The sequence below is a fragment of the Neophocaena asiaeorientalis genome, unplaced genomic scaffold (assembly GCF_003031525.2).
Source record: "Neophocaena asiaeorientalis asiaeorientalis breed wild unplaced genomic scaffold, Neophocaena_asiaeorientalis_V1.1 scaffold184, whole genome shotgun sequence".
Taxonomy (NCBI): domain Eukaryota; kingdom Metazoa; phylum Chordata; class Mammalia; order Artiodactyla; family Phocoenidae; genus Neophocaena; species Neophocaena asiaeorientalis.
Window position 1 is genome coordinate 1,558,373 of NW_020185325.1, and position 20,051 is coordinate 1,578,423.

At 36.8% G+C, this 20,051-nt stretch overlaps 1 protein-coding gene across 2 annotated transcripts in view; it reads left to right on the plus strand.

Moving 5' to 3' along the window:
* VCAN (versican) overlaps positions 1–20,051 on the plus strand; it is a 112,779-nt gene that overhangs the window by 35,397 nt on the left and 57,331 nt on the right. Inside the window, exons 6-7 of one of the 2 annotated variants that reach the window (XM_024734333.1) lie at positions 5,089–5,382; positions 12,202–15,183. In XM_024734333.1, the coding sequence (XP_024590101.1) occupies positions 5,089–5,382; positions 12,202–15,183 (3,276 nt within the window). The remainder of the gene's footprint in view (positions 1–5,088; positions 5,383–12,201; positions 15,184–20,051) is intronic. The other variant, XM_024734334.1, reaches the window with a different exon arrangement.

Consider the following 20,051-nt stretch of genomic DNA (forward strand, 5'->3'; position numbering starts at 1 on the left):
CTTTATTTGCTCTCCTTAATCAGCGAAAAATTGATAGATAATTTTTATTATTTAATTATATTATATCACATAGATAATTATTTATTATCTATAATAATCTATGAGAGATACAATTATCTCAAAGATAGATAACATTTAGAAACATGTTTCAAATCTGTATTCTTGTTACAAATTTGATAATAAGTGTCCTATAGATGTAACTGCTTTGATGAGGCAACTTCTGGAACTGAATAGTAGACTCCTTGTTAACTTATAAGAGTGATGCTTGTCTTCCAGGAAGGCATATATCCAGTAAAGCTAAAATACATTCAATTGTTAGTCACAGTATTCAAGAGTAGAGCTAGAACACGGCCTTGTCTGATGCTAATAATAGGCGTTTTCTCTCTCAAGGAAGGCTTTGCTCTCTCCTCTCACTCTTAAAGTGATACTGTGATAAAGTTCAGAAGGAACTTTTATTACTTACATCAGAGGCCAAAAGGTGCCTTTAAGATACCCTCAGGGTAGGAACTTATACAACCTGACCAATGAAGTCCTGTTGGAGAGAGAGAAGCTAAGCAAATGCACTGAGTTGCTTTGCTTGATTTCCCATGTTTGCTCTCTCTTTCTCTGTTCCTTTGGTTCCTGGTTTGGCTTTGCCTCTGGACTTTAGATTTTATCTCTTGGTCTCTTGGTATATCCTCATTCATTTTTGGACCAAGCTTAGGTTTACATTCCTGTTACTGGCCCAGACTTAATTTCTGTCTAATGTCGTTAATGCTATGAATGACTGATGTTAGAGTTTAGAACATATAATTTGACCTATAAATAATTCCTGACTATAGATTTTAAAACTGAGAGTAGATCAATAAAATCTTTGAAAATCTTAACATCTTGACTGCTTTTCTCAGTGTAAAAGTGGACAGTGTTTAGCCTAAAACCTGCATTTTTCTATGGGATATGGGATTGAAAGACTTGCGCCTACAGTTAGTGACTAAGGAGAAAGACTGCTACTTTTGTCTGCTCTACCTTGCTTGACTTTTTGCAAAAGCTTTTTTTAAAGAAATGAGACACTTCTGTGTTCAGCTTACGTGTGGTCGTGGACACTTTATCAGGGTCCCTGCTCTGCGCCAGATTCCTTTGCTCCCTTGCAGTCTCTGGTACACCCCTGGGAGGCAATGGACTTCATATGCCCTTTGCTTTGTTTTTTGGTTCCTGCTTTGATTCTGTCTGATTACCTGGTCTACGCAGTCTGCTTCTATCTCGAGCAGGTTAACACATAGGCTACCAGAAACTTAATACTAAGTTATCTTTGTTATGGCTCAATTGAGATTCCTTTTCCTGATTGAAACATACATGTCTCTAGAGCAGTGTTTTCCAAACTATTCCATGAAACAGATCCATGGACTGTTAATTAGTCTTCTATGAGAAAAGGAGATTACTCTGGTCAAATGGCTTAAAAATCCTAAGTTCTTTGTGGGCACTCCCAAATAAATACTATAATATTAACTACTCTGAGAATTCTCACAGAAACGAAGACCTGTCAGATGACTTGTATTTGTTTCCTAAATGCCAATGTCCACAAACCCTCTTTTCTTTGGAATACCTACTCATGTCTCAAGGATCACCAGTTTTCTGTAGAAGACATTTTTGGAAATTATATTCTTAGAACTTGAACGATAAGTTAATAACCTTCTCCATCCACATCTTTAACAGTAAGCTTTTAACAGGTTAATTCTGATTTAAACAGCAGATCTCCTTACATTTGTATTATGTTAGATAAAAAATATATAATGTCAAAGGATTATCTATTTAAAACCAGGCAACTAATGAATCAAAAAGTACTTGACAGGAGGTTATTTTAGTTTTGTCAATAAAATGTAAAAATAGATGTCTTAGAAATAAAGGACACAGTAATATGAATTAATTCAGTTATTGCTATCTGTGTATTACCTATTAATTCACTTTTTTTTTTCTTTCTGGTTTTGGAATGAAACTGATGCCAGGATATTCTGGCATATTTGAGAAAAGTAGAAGATGTCTGGCCTTAATAATTTGAGGTTGAAACATAGGAAGGGCAAAGTTTAGACATTCAATGTATTGCTTTCGGTAGAGATTGAGTGTCAATTCTAAAAGCTTTAAGACTCAGTAAGAGAATTCCATAGTGTGGATACTTCACTATATCATTAGGTTTTTGAAGTGGACAAGGTAATGTTTATGTTAAGCAGTTATGATTTAGGAAGGCTTAGACTTTTTTTTTTTTTGGAACAGAGTTAAAGTAAATGTTTTTCTTTTCCTTTTCTCATTATTTTGAAATGAAACAACAATTAGGACATATATGATGACAGGCCACACATTATCTTTAGAGATGAATTGGTTTGATTCTCACCTTAGGGTAAACTCAATTAATGCCAGTTAAATCTTCCTTTTTTCATCTGAGTTACATGAAACCCAATGGTGATATCTCTTTCAATAAGCTTTTAAAATTTTATTTGCAATGTTTGATAAAATTTTACATATAAATGAAAAGGAAAATAGGTGGCCTTGGGGATAACAGAATTTAGTTAAATAAGTAAAATCATTATTTTTTGGAGATTGGATAGATGGAAATTGTATCCTCCAAACAAGTGAATTAAATCACTGTTTTGATATAAAGTCAGATTTAACAAGAGTTTTTATATGAAAAGTTCTATAAGTAGTTCTTTATTGATTTAATGATAATAAGGGTACTCTCTTTTTAACCTGCCAGCACCTACTGAAGCCTTCCTTTCCTTTAATACGCCAAACATGTTTGCTATTTAAGATAAGGAAACCAGTTACCCAGAAAATCATGCCGTCATTTTTCTTCATTGGCCCTTTGGTATGGTGTTTGGAGAAGTTGATTTCTTCCATCATATGGACTAAAATTGCTGTTTGGAGAAGCAGAGTTTTCCTCAGTTAATTATATTTCTCTGCCTTGCTCTGGTTGGCTGATCACTCTTGTTACTGAAAAGGAACAGTACTCTTGCCTCATTGTAGAAGTACCTCCCAATGCAGAAAACGGAGGCAACAAAACTGATATTCCAGCTGTAATAACAAACCCAAGTGTTCCACCATGGAAGGAAGCGTGCTGGCCTGCTGCCCTCTTCCACACTTACATTCCTTTCAGGCCAAATGCAAGTGTAATGCTGAGGTGAACGGGGCTGCTGAGGCTGCTTGGGGTGACGCAGTCTCTCTTGTCTGCCTGTCCCCAGGTTGCTTTGAGCCAAATCCATAGGTGAATGAATCGCCTGTCCCAGACAACCGCTACCCAAAGCTCTGCAGCAGAGTTAGTGCTCTTTAATGTGCTGCTTGGGAAGGATGGAAGAAAAAGGGCCCCTTGTTTCTGAACAAGAACTTGAAATGCCATTCATTTAACAAATTATTAAGTACATACTATGCAACTGGTCCTGTGACCCTTAAGCTTTTAAAACTTAGCGGGAAGGGAGACATGCTAGGAATGGGGAGGGGGAATCTTTGTTCTTATAGTATATTTTTGGATGTGAGATTACTGTCCTTTGCCAGCCTAGGTAATTAAGGACAAAAACCCATTCTCACCTCTACCTTGCTTTTTTCAGTCAGGTAAAAGTCATTTTTCTTTCTCTTCTTCAAATAGCTCTTATTGGGATTTGGCCTAGTTTCGTTGGTAGCATTTTTAGATTTGCAGTGAGAAGTGCTGATATGGGTGATTTGGCCTTTTTCCGCTGACTGATTTTTCTTGTGTTATAAAGCTAGGACACACGCACAGAGAGTAATGGCTCTACACATTTTAAACAATCCCTTGTTACATATGGATTTAGTTAGGTGAAGATCCAAATCATGAGAGCTCTGCATCCCAGCTGTCTAATGTCTCATAGAATCAGAGAGTGGCCTCAGTGAGATAGAAACAGGACCCACAGCTGCTGTAATAATGGGCTATCAGTATGTTAGCTTCCTCTCTACCTCATTTTATACTCCTCCCCATACCTGCTATATTTGCTTAGGTATTCTCTAATTCTGTCTCATTTAGCCACTTACGTGCTCATGTGTGAAAAGCATCATTTAATTCACATTGCATTTATTTCAGCAAGTTGTTATGTTAGTTACCCAAGTAAAATTCCAATTTAACAAACTCTGGCATTTCCAGAATACTTTATTGTGACATGTTAAGTGATAATGAACATACTACTTGGGTCTAATGGAGCCTGGCGATGAACAAAGTAAATGTCCTGCCTTTCTTTGTTCATCAATAAGCAAATGTAAGAGTCTCTCCAACCTAGTTAGAGCCCTTGCTAGCACATACAGTAACTCTGTGAGAACCGCAAAGGGCGCTCCTTCTGGGCAGACAGATTGCAAAAGGTATCCACCCTGGGCAGAGCAAGCAGAAAAAGGGTGCCCCTTCCTCCAGGAAGGCTTTGGTACCTTTGGCTGGTTGAATGGGATACTGGCCCCCGTACACTCTCAGCCCTGCCCAAGTGTAGGCCATGACCTGCATAACTATCAAGGCAGCCCTGTGTCTAGGACAGGAAGGCAGGAAACAGCATTCCATTCTGCCTCTTTCCCGTCCCCCTCTTCAAACCCTGGAGGTCTTCTTGTTTTATTGTTTGCTTTGATGGGAGTTAATCCATTTTGATGGTAGAGATAGATGAGAGAGTCAGAGAATTACTATTTGATTTTAGGGTAGACAAAGAAAAATAACCTCAGTGACATTTCAATGCAAGTTTCTCTTTCCAACATGCAATGTTAATAAGTACCTCACAGCCTTTTACATTCAAGAGAAAACCCGTTTCCTGTCTGGTAAACCAAAGAATCATTTGGAAAAGTTTGTTCATTTTAAAGAACTGATTGTAACTTTATTATCAAATGACTGCTTCTACGGCCTATGGGAATATATGTATATAAAATGAAACTTTTCTGGCGTGTGTTCTCTTTTTTTATTGTGTTATTTCTTATCACTAGTAATAACAAAATGAGGTAACATTGAGTTTTCTGCTTTAAAGTATAGAAGCTGCTACCTTGCCATGAAAAAAAGAATTACGTGCTTTTCCCCATCTCCCATAAACAGAAAGGGACTGAATAGTAAAATTTAGACCCTTTTTCCTCTTCTGATTGCAGGTGATGTGTTCCACATCACTGCTCCCAATAAATTCACCTTTGAGGAAGCTGGAGAAGGGTGTGAAAACCGAGATGCCCGCCTGGCGACAGTGGGGGAGCTCCAAGCGGCGTGGAGGAGCGGCTTCGACCAGTGTGATTACGGGTGGCTGTCGGACGCCAGCGTTCGCCACCCTGTGACTGTGGCCAGGGCCCAGTGTGGAGGTGGTTTACTTGGGGTGAGAACCCTGTATCGTTTTGAGAACCAGACAGGCTTCCCTCTCCCTGATAGCAGATTTGATGCCTACTGCTTTAAACGTAAGTGTTTGGTACCTTTTTAAACATTACAGATTTAAAAAAAAATACTTCGAAGCCGTGCAATTGATGTTCGGCTAGCCATCGGAATGATTCCATGTCTTGCAGTGTGTGCACGGAATGGAAACAGTTCAGTGACTTTCAAAACCAAGGAAATGCAACAGCAGTGATACGGTTAAAACAAGAAGTTTGACAAATGGTGTTTTTAGAGAGGATGAGGAAATGTCATGTGAAGGCCTTAACTGTGATGCACTGTACTTAGAACCATAGAACATGTTTCTGCGTACTTATTTTACATTAATTGCAGCCCTTGAATGCAATTAGATTGTTGATGCTATAATGCTGGGACCAACTGTGGCTGAGTTGAATCCTTGAATTCTGTTTATTTCGTCTTTGTTTGCTGTCACCCTTTCTTTTAAATGGCGGAGGATTTAAATTTCAGTAATTGCAGGTGAGTACTTGGAGCTGACGTGGATAATACCTAAAAATGAACCATGCTATAAATAAAAATCTTATTTTATCTCATTTTATTTCAAATAATGGAAATATGTGCCTTCTAATGCTTAATTCTCTAGTATCACATTGAAGTACAGTATATGTTTTTTGCAAGCCTTAACATAAATAGGCTATCTTCAGTCAGGTTTACTACTTAAAATGGATTTTAAGTAACATTTCTCAATATTCATGATATAATTATTTTAATTCTTCAGATGTCCTTAAATTATTTTAGCACTAGTAGTCACATGCTATAGTGCTTGTAGAATGCTTAATTAAACAAGCAAGTAATCCAGAGTCTCACTGTAATAAAGTAGGATCTATATTGTGCCAGCAAAACAGATATCTCCTAGAATTTTTGGTGACCTTGAGTATGTTCAAGATAGAGCCACGTTATATTGAAATACAGTGAGAACTTTTTACTAAGTTTCCAATATATATTGTTATAGCGATACGTACAGTCATTCCTTGGTATCCATGAGAGATTGGTTCCAGGACCTTGGGAATACCAAAATCCGCAGGTGCTCAAGTCCCTTATATAAAGTAATAATTGCATATAACCTACACACACTCTCCTGTATACTTTAAATCATCTCTAGATTACTTATAATACCTATACTATGTAATAGTATATAATACCAACTATGTAAATAGTTGCTGGCACACAACAATTTCAAGTCTTGCTTTTTGGAACTTTCTGGAGTTTTTGGAACTTTTTACTTATTTTAATCAGAAGTTGGTTGAATCCTCGGATGTGGAACCCATGGATATGGAGGGTCAACTGTAACTGAAATGAGTAGAAAATACACTAGCTTATTTTGTAATTGGTTTCTGAAGTGAAATATACAGACATTCTTCATCAACCAAAAAGACACAGAACTGGGATGTCTTGAGTAGTCAGGAGAATAGATGTTAGTGCAACAGAAAGGTATGGTTTCACATACTGCTATTTCCCAGCTAAGATACTTCTGTTTGGATCTCTTCCTGTAAACTCAACTTTCTGAGTGTTAAAGCCACATGTTGTGTATCAGTGTGATACAAGCTGGCCATGAAAAGCCATTGAAAATATTAGTTTTTGTTCCTAGGCCCCGAAACTACAGAAAAAGTCTTAATCATTTTTAGGAAAACAAACAAACATCAACAATAGTAACAAAACCTTATCCCTAGAAGTAGAAAGATATCATTCCTTTAAGCCATATACCTAATGGGTTATGGGTATATTTTCAAGTAGTTTAAGCTTTAAAATCAGTTTTACACTAAGTGACTGATGTGATCAAGGAAGAAAATCAAATCTGTGTGTGTGTGTTGGAGAGGGGATGGGGACAGGTGGGTTAGAGAGGTTAAAGTAAGGAAGGAGTCGAATTATCCAGCATGACTACCTTGTTTGATTTTATTTTCTTGTGCATTATAAACGTGGCACTAGAAAACTTTTAAACATTTTTGTTCTCCTTGAGAATAAATTTAAACCAAAGCCTGTCTGTAGCCGCAAAGAATTCATCCTGATGTGTTTTAAATTATTTATTTAAATAAGGAATTCACATGAATGTACAAAATAATAATGTAGTTAGATTCAAATAAAATAACCACCTAGTAAAAATCTATATAAAATATGAATAAAATTTGAAAGTTTAGGTCCATTTTTTTCTTCCTAATTCATTTGAATCTATATAACTTAGAAATATGTAACTGGCAAATATAATGGATTCAAATTTTCATGTTTCTCCCCATCTAAGCTAAAGGCTAGATTCTTATTTAGTTCTTCTGTAAGACTCTACCATACTCAAAATTTATTCAGCATATAAAAGTTTAAGACAGTTTAGTCATACATAAAAGCCTTCCTTAAACCACACACAATGCCAACAGCCTCCCCAAATTTCTAATTCGTTTTTCAGAGATTCTTTTAAAATATACATTTTTTTACTTTGAAAAATATTCTCAAAATGACTTGCCTGCTGTCCAGTTTCCCACATAGCTGAGTAGTGACTAAATTTATGGAGTTAAAGTTGGTAAGAGTTATGGCCTTAAGGACAATTCCAAAAGTGATTTCAGAGATGTACAGCTGGCTGGTTAAGTAGAAGAATTTAGAAATATAAGGATATTTTTCTTGTTTGCTTTTACCAAAAGTAGAAAGTGTTTTTAAGGCCACTTCATGGTGAATAAACAATACCAAATCTCACTTTGCTCTAATTCCCTTTTCCTTCTAAAATCACTGAATTAACAATGGCTGATGATAAATATAATTAGAATCTGAAAAACAAGTAAATTAATGTCCTTATGAAATAAAGTTTTCCTGTACATTTCCCCTTGATGGTTAAATTGTGCACTTTTCATTTTTCTTTGACCTCAGAGTTAAGCAAGTTCTATGAAATAGAGCTATGCAGGGCTTTGAAGGATCATCCATACTCCCCAATTTAAGTGAATCAAAACTATTGATGACTCATAATAACCTCTCATTTAATATTATTAAAGATCTCCAGGAGAGGGAGATAGGGAATGTTTCCTAGAAAACCCATTCCAATATCCTATTACTATCACACTCAGTTTTTCCAATTATCTAAATCCTTTGCATTAGAATTTGAGTTCATCTTTCCTTCTTAAGTTGGAGACCAAAATCTAAATTACAGCATTTCTACTATTGAAAACAACTGTTCGGTTGTCCCTCAGTGTCTCCCTCAGTTGAAGCAATTTCCTTGTTCTGAAATTTTAATTTTGAGGCCTCTAATCACCTATGCCATCTTGCTTTGAACCCTCATTGTTTTTCACATCCTTCTGTTGGATTAAACTTGGAGCTAGAGATAGTGGTCTAGAGAAGGCTAAGTAAGTACCCACCACATCCTATGCCATCTTTCTTATATATTTGTCCACTTTTACAATTGACCTGCCCTTCTAACCTATGGTTAGTATATTATATTTTTTGTGCCCTAGATCATAATCTGACCATAGTGTCAAAACTTATCCTTCCCAAACTGGTATTTTTTTAGATGTCTCTGTTTATTGAATTTGAATTGGTTAGCATTCAATCACTCGTAAAACTTTAAAAGTTCATTTGAATTCTAATCTCATTGTTCCAAACTTTACTCTTTCCGCAACCATGAACCCGGAATCAACTTATTGAATATCCAGTGATTTCCCTATAATGTAGGCAGTATGGGTATAAGTTAAATCGACCATCATGCTGCTAATAGGGTTTTTATCTTTTATTAGGAAAATCTGCCTCATGTCTCACAACAGAAGCACTGGAGAAGATAGTCCATAGGATATAAAATACCATAAAGTACAGTGATGTGAAACATCTGTGTGGCAGACAGCTGCAAATGTTGGAAGGGAGCTTTTGTGGGAAAAGAATCCTGCTGCTTTCTGTTGGCTTCCTCGATAATGAAGTTGAAGGGACACTGGTAGTTTTCCAGGGCAGAAATTTCTCCATGTGAATCCTCCTTCTGGAGAGACACTTTTAGAATAATCTAGAGTTGTGCTTTCACCTTTGTAATAGTCATCATTAATACACTGGCATTTATTCTTAAGATATTTCTTTGTAGATATTTGTGTTTTTTAAAATTAGTTCCTTTGTTTTGGAATGGTTGAAGCAAATGGTGCAGATGCTCAGATATACTGAGTTGTGATGGAAATCAGCTGTTAAGTTGATGAAAAAACAACCCAACCCCAAAAGGAAGTCTGAGGTTTTCCATTCCAAATAGTAGAATTAATCAACTTAATTATAAGCAGACCTTTAAACAGGGCTCTCAAATTATTGAAAACCCTTGGTTTTGAAAACAAAGTCACATAGATCCTAGCTTTGTAAAGGAGATTCTCTGAGACATACTACTGTCATATTACTGTGTTCTGGGCCTAGAGGAAGGCAACACCAAACAGTTCGGTAATAATTGATAATGACAGACAGTTACATAGTTTTTGAAATCTGAGTCGTTCATTTTTAAAATGCTATAAAATTATTTTCATAGCACTGTGGAAAGTTGTTAACGTAGAACTTGGAGCATAGGAAGACCTGATTCACAGGCCCTCTTTTGGCCCTATTGCAGTTATCACCTCCTTTTAAGTGAATTTCATCAGCTATGGAACTACTCAGAGGGAAAAAGCAAAATTAGCTTTTTTATTGTTGTTAATAATAATATGATTAAATTTTCTCTAATGTGCAGCGTGCTAAGTGTTTATATTATGTTTCCATGGGAACTTTCTCTATATGTACATTTTACTGTTTCCCCGAAGAATGCAGTTATAAAACAAACATGATATTTGGCAGTTAAATGAGGTAACAGTTATGGAATTTCAGAGGATAGAGAATTGAATGAAAAGAAAAATAGTCAACCTCACTTAGGTTCCTTAAGTTGTTCATGTCAATCAAAATAACAAAAGCTTCTTCCAGGAAATGAATGCAGAAAAAGCTTTCTTAAAAAAAGGAAAAAAAAAGTTATTTAACATGTTTTTGAAGAGTGCGATTCTTTTTTGTTCTGTTGTTTAGTTTTGTTTTAATACAAAGGGATAAAAAGTGGCAGACTAAAGAATTTTTAACTACATCATAATGAAATGGCCCCCAAGTTTTTGTTATAAAACTGATGAATCTGGGCTTTAAAGTGGTCTGGGAAATGACAACAGCTAATAACAGCTCATACCAGACAAAAAATGAGGAATCTGTTACAGCTCAAGTCTGATTTACAACAAAATCACATCATTTTATCATTAATTTTTTAAAATAGACTTTATTTATTAGAGCAGTTTTAGGTTCACAGTAAAATTGAGTGGAAGATGCAGAGATTTCCCATATATTCCCTGCCCCCATTCATGCACAGCCACCCCCATTATCAACATCCCCCATCAGAGTGGTATGTTTGTTACAACTGAGGAGCCCACATGGACACAACATAATCACTCGAAGTCCATAGTTTACACTAGAGTTCACTCTTTGTGTTGTATGTTCTGAGTTTGCACAAATATATAATGACATGTATTTGCCATTCTAGTATCATACAGAGCAGTTTCAGTGCCCTAATATCATTAAGTTTTGATGGAGTAGCTGGAGCTCAAAAGTATCTAGTTTTGTTTTCCAAGGACTCTGGTTTGGGGATTATTAAGAGTAAGCCACAAGATATTACAGATACTACAGATATTACAACTTTTATCAGGGGAACAGACATTACCCATACAACTAGTTTTAAATCATACAGGATGTAGCAAAACAATGACTACAGATTTCCTCAGATCAGTTCCTTCTGAGTCTAGTGGCAATCAGTTTTTGATTTTTGAAAATCTGAATTTAAAAAAAGGAATAACAAAATCTTTATGTGCTAAGCTGCTGCATTTTCTTTATGTTGAGATGGAATCTTATCTACAACACTGTCACTTTTATACACAACTTAAGTTTCTTTAAACAGGCCAGGCCATTCTCTGTAAATCTGGAGGCATTATAATGTAGCATTTTATGATGACATGTTACTTTATATTGCCTGAGCCCATTCTTTCTGATGCTCAGGGTTGTTTCCAGTGATTTGTAATTACAGAGCTAAAATATATCATGTGGGTACTTTACTTCCTGTTCTATGTTTGCATTTCCTGCTAAAAGTAAGGCTGGAACCAAGACCCTTAAGAGTTACAAACATAATGTGTAGAACATAGAACAAGATGTAGAACTACAACAAATGCCAAGCAGCCTCGGCCAGAGGCATTTTATTATTTATTATAAACAAGGCTACTCTGCAGATCTGAAAGGAATATGAAGACAAATGTCCAACACCGGGGATCAAGTGAATAGTGGTGTTAATATCCTGTTTTTATGAAAGCCTCCACATTATGGACAATGTAATCATTGATATGTAACTCGGGTACACTTGATGTGGCTTTTTTGTTGTTTTGCAATCTGAGGCACTCCCTCTCCCCAGAGACATTATGTAGCTAGAGACAGAAGCCTCCAGAATAGTAGCACTAAGTTCTCCTACTAGACTTCAAGTTGGTGCTGTAGTTGATAAATAACGTACCTACTGTTTCCAAACTCTGCATTTATTTATTTATTTATGTTTAACTTCTCCTTATCTTAAAACTACATAGTATTCACTTCCCTTAGCCAAGAACAGCCATTCATACCTATGGGTAAAACCAGTGTTAACCCTTTCAATATAAAACAAGTGATCAATTTGTGACGATTAAATGTTCAATTGTCTGTCTTCGGATTAATTTAAGTATAGTTTTTAGACTCCTCTCCATCAGAAAACACTTTGGGGTTGCCCCAAAGTACGCAACAGCACTTAACAAACACACTGGACGTACAACTTTTTATTAGTGACTTGTCTAATCAACTCTTTGAAATTATTTTTCTAGCTAAACAGAATATATCAGAGGCTACAACCACCGAACTGAATATGCTTGCAGAAACTGCCTCACCCACTTTATCGGAAGAACTACAAATGGGACCCGACAGACCTACACCAATCGTCCCTTTAATCACTGAATTACCTGTCATTACAACAAAGTTCCCTCCTGTGGGAAATATAGCCAATTTTGAACAGAAAGCCACAGTTCATCCTCTAACTATCACACACAGAATAGCCACAGAATCACCCGCGCCTGATGAGAGTACTAAGAAGCCTTGGGATATGGACTATTACTCACCTTCTGCTTCAGGACCTCTTGGAAAGCCAGACATATCTGAAATTAAGGAGGAAGTGTCCCAAAGTACAACTGTCATCTTCCATCATGCTACTGATTCATGGGATGGTGTCAAGGAAGATATACAAATACGAGAATCAGTTACACAAATTGAACAAATAGAAGTGGGTCCCTTGGTAACATCAATGGAAATCTCAGAGCACCTTCCTTCCAAGGAATTCACTGTACCTGAAACGCCATTTGTATCTACAACAATGACCTCGGAATCCAAAACTAAAAAGAAAGCAGTAAGCACAGTCTCTGAATCAGTGACCACAAGCCACTATGGGTTCACCTTGGGAGAAGATGATGGTGAAGACAGAACATCTACAGTTAGATCTGGTCAGAGTACCTCGGTCTTTAGCCAAATACCTGAGGTCATTACAGTATCAAAGACTTCAGAAGACACCACCCGCACTCAGCTAGAGGAGGTGCAGTCAGTCTCAGCATCGACGATTTTTTCACCTGTAACTATGCCCAACAGTGATGGGTCATCCATGGACCACTGGGAAGAGAAACAAACTAATGGTAGGATAGCTGAAGATTTTCTTGACCAGTATATGTCCACCACACCTTTCCCATCACAGCATCATACTGAAGTAGAATTGTTTCCTTATTCTGGTGATAAAAGACTAGTTGAGGGAACATCCACAGTTATTTATGCCTCTCCACAAACAGGAAGAGAAAGAACAGAAACACTAAGACCAGAGATGAGAACAGTTACTTATACAGATGATGAAATACAGGAAAAGATCACTGAAGATTCATTTATAGGAAAAATAGAGGAAGAAAGCTTCTCTGGAATGAAGTTCCCTACAGCTTCTTCAGAGCAAATTCATCACACAGTGTATTCAGTGGGAATGACCAAATCTTTTGATTCCCCAGCCCTGACAACAACAAAGCTAAGTGTGGCACCGGCGGAGGCAACAGGTGTGGAGAAAGACTTTACGACAACCCCAAATGGATTAGAAACAGATGGCTATCAAGATACCACAAAGTATGATGAGGGTATTACAACAGTGCATTTGACTCAAAGCACTTTAAATGTGGAGGTGGTTACTGTATCAAAATGGTCATTGGATGAGGATAATACAGCATCAAAGCCTTTAGGGTCCACAGAACATGCAGGCTCTCCAAAATTGACCCCTGCCTTACTCACCACTATGGGAGTGAGTGGAAAGGATAAAGAAATCCCAGGTTTTACTGAAGATGGAAGAGATGAGTTCGCTCGTATCCCAGATAGTACTCAAAAGCCATTAGAGTTTACTGAGGAAGACACAGCAGACCATAAAAAATTCACAGTCAGATTTTGGCCAACTACATCAATTGGCATCACAGAAAAGTCAACTTTGAGAGATTCTACGACTGAAGAAAGAGTTTCTCCTATCACAAGCATGGAAGGCCAAGTTGTTCATGCAACCACAGAGGGAAGTGCTTTGGATGAAGGAGAAGATATGGATGTCTCTAAGCCTGTATCTACTGTCCCCCAATTTACACACACTTCAGATGTGGAAGGATCGGCATTTTTTAATTATAGTAGCACCCAGGAGCCTACTACTTATGTAGATACTTCCCATACCATTCCTCTTTCTGTAATTCCCAAGACAGAATGGGGAGTGTTGGTACCTTCCATTCCATCAGAAGGTGAAGTTCTAGGTGAACCCTCTCAAGACATACATGTCACTGATCAGACTCACTTTGAGGCTACTATTTATCCTGAAACTATAAGAACAACAACAGAAATTGCACAGGAAACAACTCAGGAAGAACTTCCATGGAAAGAAGAGACTCCAGAGAAACCACTTCCTCCTCCCAGTTCTACAGCTGACACAGCCAAGGAGACAACAACACCCTTGGATGAACAAGAGAGCGATGGGTCAGCATATACAGGCTTTGAAGACAGATTGGTGATAGGTTCTGAGGGAGTCCCAGTTTTAGAAACAACTCCAACTGGAAAAATTGAGCAGAGTATGTCTTATCCACCTGGTGCTGTCACTGAGCCCAAAGCAAAAACAGATGGTGTGGTAACACTAATACCAAGCATGGGGCCAAAGGTATCTTTAAGCCCAGGGCCTGAACAAAAATATGAAACAGAAGGTACCAGTCCAAGGGGATTTGTGTCACCTTTTAGCACCAGTGTTACCCAGCTTATAGAAGAAACCACTACTGAGAAAATAGAGAAAACATCCCTAGATTATACAGATTTAGGCTCAGGATTATTCGAAAAGCCCAAGGCCACAGACCTCCCAGAATTTTCAACAGTTAAAGCCACGGTTCCAAGTGATATCACTACTGCTTTCAGTTCAGTAGACAGACTTCACACATCTTCAGCATCCACTGAGAAGCCGCCTCTCATTGACAGAGAACCTGATGAAGAAACAACCAGTGACATGGTAATCATTGGAGAATCAACATTTCGTGTTCCTCCCACTACCCTTGAGGATATTTTAGCCAAGGAAACAGAAACAGATATTGATAGAGAATATTTCACAACTTCAAGTACTCCTTCTGCCACACAGCCAACAAGACCACCCACTGTGGAAGGCAAAGAAGCCTTCAGACCACAGGCACTTTCCACTCCAGAACCCTCAGCAGGGACAAAATTCCACCCTGACATAAATGTTTATATTATAGAGGTCAGAGAAAACAAGACAGGTAAGTCTTTGCTTTCTAGACATACCAGTCAAGGCAACCAGCATTTTATCTTGAAAATTACTTTTGGAAAAAAAATATCAACATGCCAAATGCTGCCAGTAGAAGATAACTGGAGTGTGAAAAAATTCTGTTTTAGCTTCATGTATTTGTACAAGAATTGGAAGAATATGTTAAACAATTGGAAGAATGTTAGATATTATTTTATTTTAAAAGTCATAAGAAGCCCTGCTTTGTCATCTAATATAACCAAATCATCGCTGTTACATCACTTCAGAACATGCAGAACAAAATGTTTTAATTTCAGTGTCTTCCCATGTGTTACTACTCAAGTGTAGTACTAGACTGTGTTAACATTCCATTGGTCTTTAACTATTAACCTTCAGTACTTACACTGTGGACAGCTAAAACCGTATTGCATATGCCTAGGGCTGATAAAAAGACATCTAAAGGTTTGTTTTGGGTTTTCTCTTCCATGATTTGCAGGTTTATTATACAACTTTTGGGGTGGGTAATGTGGGTCTGTAGTTTAAATGTTATTTTAAAGAAAGTTGAACATATTTTCAAGCTGTAGTCTTTGGGTATTTTAATGAGGCTTTACATATTTAGAACAAATACAATCTAGCTCAGTTCTAGGAAATGCTGTCATCTATTGTGTCAAATATAATTTCAGAAAGTGGATATGTCAGCATTACCTCTGTTCCCTAAAAACCAGGCTGTAATTTTATTTATTTTATGATTTAGTTATTTTGTCTCTAGGAATATTCACAGTGCCTTCTATTCTGTTCAAATATTTTATATATCTCTCTGGCAAAATTCTTAAAAGCTGTTTCTTTACATTGATTAATACTTGCAATTTTTATCATCAAACATAACTTATTCCTTCCTAAAGGTCAGTCAACTGTATCTTCTAAATTCAGTAAGCTGAATTGCAAATACATAGTGCATGCAATTCAATAGATCTATTCAGGTTTGTTTGTCTTTTTTTAATTTAGAAGATCATTGATTTTAGTTAAGTTACTGTGTTTTAGTTTTAATATGTGGATTAAAGGAATAAATACTCATTTTTCCTTGACCTGGCTCTGAGAAGTCGGGCTAGAAGAATGATCTTGAGCAGGTTTTCTCTCTTAATGTTGGGCTATACCCCTCAAGGTGTCATTTTTCTTAAGAGGGATGCTACCCTCATTAGCCTGCTCAGGGGTGCACCTGTTGGTAACACAGGTGGCTCTAATGTCAAGTCAGCTGGCTTCCAGTGCTGTTAGATGGTAACTTGGCTTCTATCACCCAGAACTTTCTCAGTGTAAAAGTTCATGTGGGGCAGTGAACAGTAGAGGAGAGAATACACTCCCAGAATATTGACGTTAATCTCCACTTCCCAATACCGTTGAACCAGGCCAGGATTGGAGCATTATTTTCCTGCTAATAATGCTGTTTCTTGGAAACCATAACATATTTCTTCTCTCTTACATTCCTCTTCCGCCTCTTGGAGCTGGAGTTGGAGAGAGGAGGCGAGCTGCCAAGTAGTGGGAATGAGGATTCCTGTTAGTAGGGTTGGAAAACTGACAAGAAGATATTACTGTGAAAAAGAAAGAATTGAAGAGAAGCATAGGGATTACTATGAACGCTTAATTTGAGAATTAAAAAAATAATACTTGAATGACTAACTATACAGAAGTTTTTCCCAATTTAAATTACTCTCTTGTTAGTGTAGACACTACATTGAATCAAATGATATAGAAAATAGTAAAAAAATGTTCTGCATTTAAAAACTCGTCTAAATGGGAAACTGCGTTCAGGTGAGGGTGATCAAATTACAAAATGGAAAAAGTGAAAGTCAATCTCCGTGGACGAATTGGCAGTCATCAGGGAAAAACAAAATCTAAGTTTATAAATGCTTACTTGAAATGGAGGGTCTGAGTAACCTAACTCAGAAACCATTTATACAAAGCGTGTATTTTTATCTGAATTGTCAGCTTAATTCAGCTGGGTCTGGGAAACACAACTAGGTGTTTCCTCCTCTTTCTTCCACTCTTAAAACATGTGACCATGATTTCCCTTCAAACTAATTTTCGTTCAGCGTTTATAACAATGGGTCAGAAAACTCTGTGGAAAGGGAATACTTGGTTATCTCCTTCGGCACGGGGTTCCAGTGAGTGGCGCCGGGTCTGGGGGTGAGGATAGGACATGTCTCTATCTAATTCCCTCCCTCCATCTCTCTCTCTTTCCCACCACCCCAGCCCCCTCATCTATCTGGCTTTTCCGTGTGCTTTATACATGCCATTCTCCTTAAGAATAAAAACACTGTTTATTGTCTTGATAAGACAATGAGGTTGACTCAGATCCAACTGCTTTACTTATACTCATTTGTTTCCTATGAAAAATTTAATTTTTCAAGGATTTTTCATTTTGACAAGGGCGAACCCTAAAGCAGATGTTAAATTAATGAGTTTTAGGGCAGGTGTACATTAATAAGGAAAAATACATAATGTGCCTGGAAAACCAACCTTTTTATGTATTAAGGCACATTTTTCCAAACTGGAAAATCCTTGGTACATGTACAAATTTATATAAATCTATTCATAAACATAAAATTGAACTCTACACATACTGTATATTCAAGTAAGCAAAAATACCACGCATGCTACACTAAACCAAGGCATTCATAATTTTTTTGCTGCACTCAGCCACTCATATAAATCTTGATTTTTTTTAGAAAAAATTTTACTATTATGAAACAAAACATGCTCTGCAGGACATGTTTATGCTATAATTGTTCCAGTGGATCTTAATAGCAACTTAGGGTGCTGTTGCTAGAGAGCAACTGTAGTTAGCAGTTAAACAAAATCTGAAGGAACTTTTCAGCTCATAAAACTTTTATGAGCTGAAAAATGCGATAGGGTGGGTTTAACAGTGGTTCAGGGGATACTGGAAATATGACTCCTGTCTATTTCAGGAGTAATTTGCACACCTGCATTTGAAAAGTTATTGAAAGGTTTTCTTTGTGAACATATATGAAGTCTATAGAGTTTAAAGGCATAGGAAGAGTTTTATCAATTCTGGACTTTTTTTCCTTTTTTTTAAAGAATGCTCCTCGAAATCATCTGAAATGTCACAAGTTAGTGTAACAGGATTCTGAATGTTTTTAAAAACTGATATACTGTACCTTTAACTCAGAGAATAATGTGGAAGTGTACAGATATTAAATTTAACATTATTATGCAAATGTCCATGGTTATAACCTTAAAATAGGTGGCTTATTAGTTTTTTTAAACAAGTTTTAAACAAGTGTATACTACATACTATTTCTCAGGCCTGCTTGTTATTATTTTCTTGCCAGGTGTTCCTTTCTGCTAGTTTTATAATGTATATCTATCCAAATCTAAGTGTAAGACAGGTATTAAGCCAATATTAAACTAAAATGGTATATATATATTAAATATTGATAAAATTATTAATGAAATGGCATTAAAGATTAATGAGATTTTGAGAAGAATCATTTTGGCCTCAAAATTAGAGTTCATTTTACTGTTTCCTTATTGAGAATTATAGTACTTTATTGCTGACATCATTCAGAAATAATTCCCATATGATTAATCCCATCTGCGTTTTTGTTTGTACATTTGAGAAATGTATATAGAGATAAAGATTTATTTTCTGAATATGATGCTGTTGAGGAGAGGGTAAAGAATAAGGGACGTTAGTTCTGAGAACAGGGGCTATCTGGGTAAACGCCAATATTTATACCATTGATTGTACGGTCATCATTTTTTAAAAGGTAATATTAGCCCAAGATAGCCTCATATAATTTTTTAAAATCACATTTTTCATTTTTATAGAATTTATTATGTAGGAAAATTATTTTCAGAGTTTTAATTACAGGATCAGATTCCTTTCTTCAAATAAAATGTTATTCAGGGCTTCTATATTTTGAGTAGATAAAAAGAGTGGCTGTTCCGGTTAGTGTTTGAGGGGAGTATCAGGAGGCCCACTTTCTTGGGACCTCTCCCTCACCCCCAGTGACAGTTTCTAAAGTAACATGTACCTCAGAACACAGCTAGAAAGAGAATGATAACATGTAGGTAATTCAAAATAAGCAGCAACATTTAATTGCTGAATGAACTGATTTTTTTAAGTAAAAACATTTTCTAAATTGGCCTAATTATCCATCTATCACTATAATGATACACATTTATTAACTTTTACCTTTGAATAACTCTGTATGATCCCGTATAAAACAAATTAAGCAAATCTAGCTTCAATCTTATTGATAACTATGTGTAAACAAAATCATAGATAATTGCATGTCAGAGTATGTGCAGAGCAAAGTCATCAAGCACACACATAGAGCTCGATACTTTCAGACCACTGTTTACATATTTTATCATGTTTAAACCTCAGAGATAATTTGTGAGGCAAGTAGGGAAAGTATCGCAGATGGGCAAATGGAGGCACACTGGGTCTGACACTTTGGCACTGGTCTATGTCTTGGCGCTCCTTGGAGCATTTTTGCAGTGAGGCAATTCTCTCCCCTGATGAACTCACAGGAATAATGACTCTCTATTGGCTCAGGTGCCAGCCTGTCCATCAATTTCTGAAAGAACATAGACTCTGGAAAGACTGGCTTCTTGCTGGCATTCTATTGGTTTTAAAGCAGATGGCTTATATTTAGTTTGCTGCTAATATGGGACACTGTGTATGCTATTCAGATATCTGCTATGGCAAGAGAACAGCATGCTGAGATCAGTAGCTCTGATTCTGGGCTCTTTCTCTCCTGCAGAATTTTGGAGCACTTCTCTGAAAGTGGATAGATGGGGCGGATGCCTGCACATTTGAGTGGTTCCCTTTGCTGGGCTCCAGCTGTGGCTGCCTTC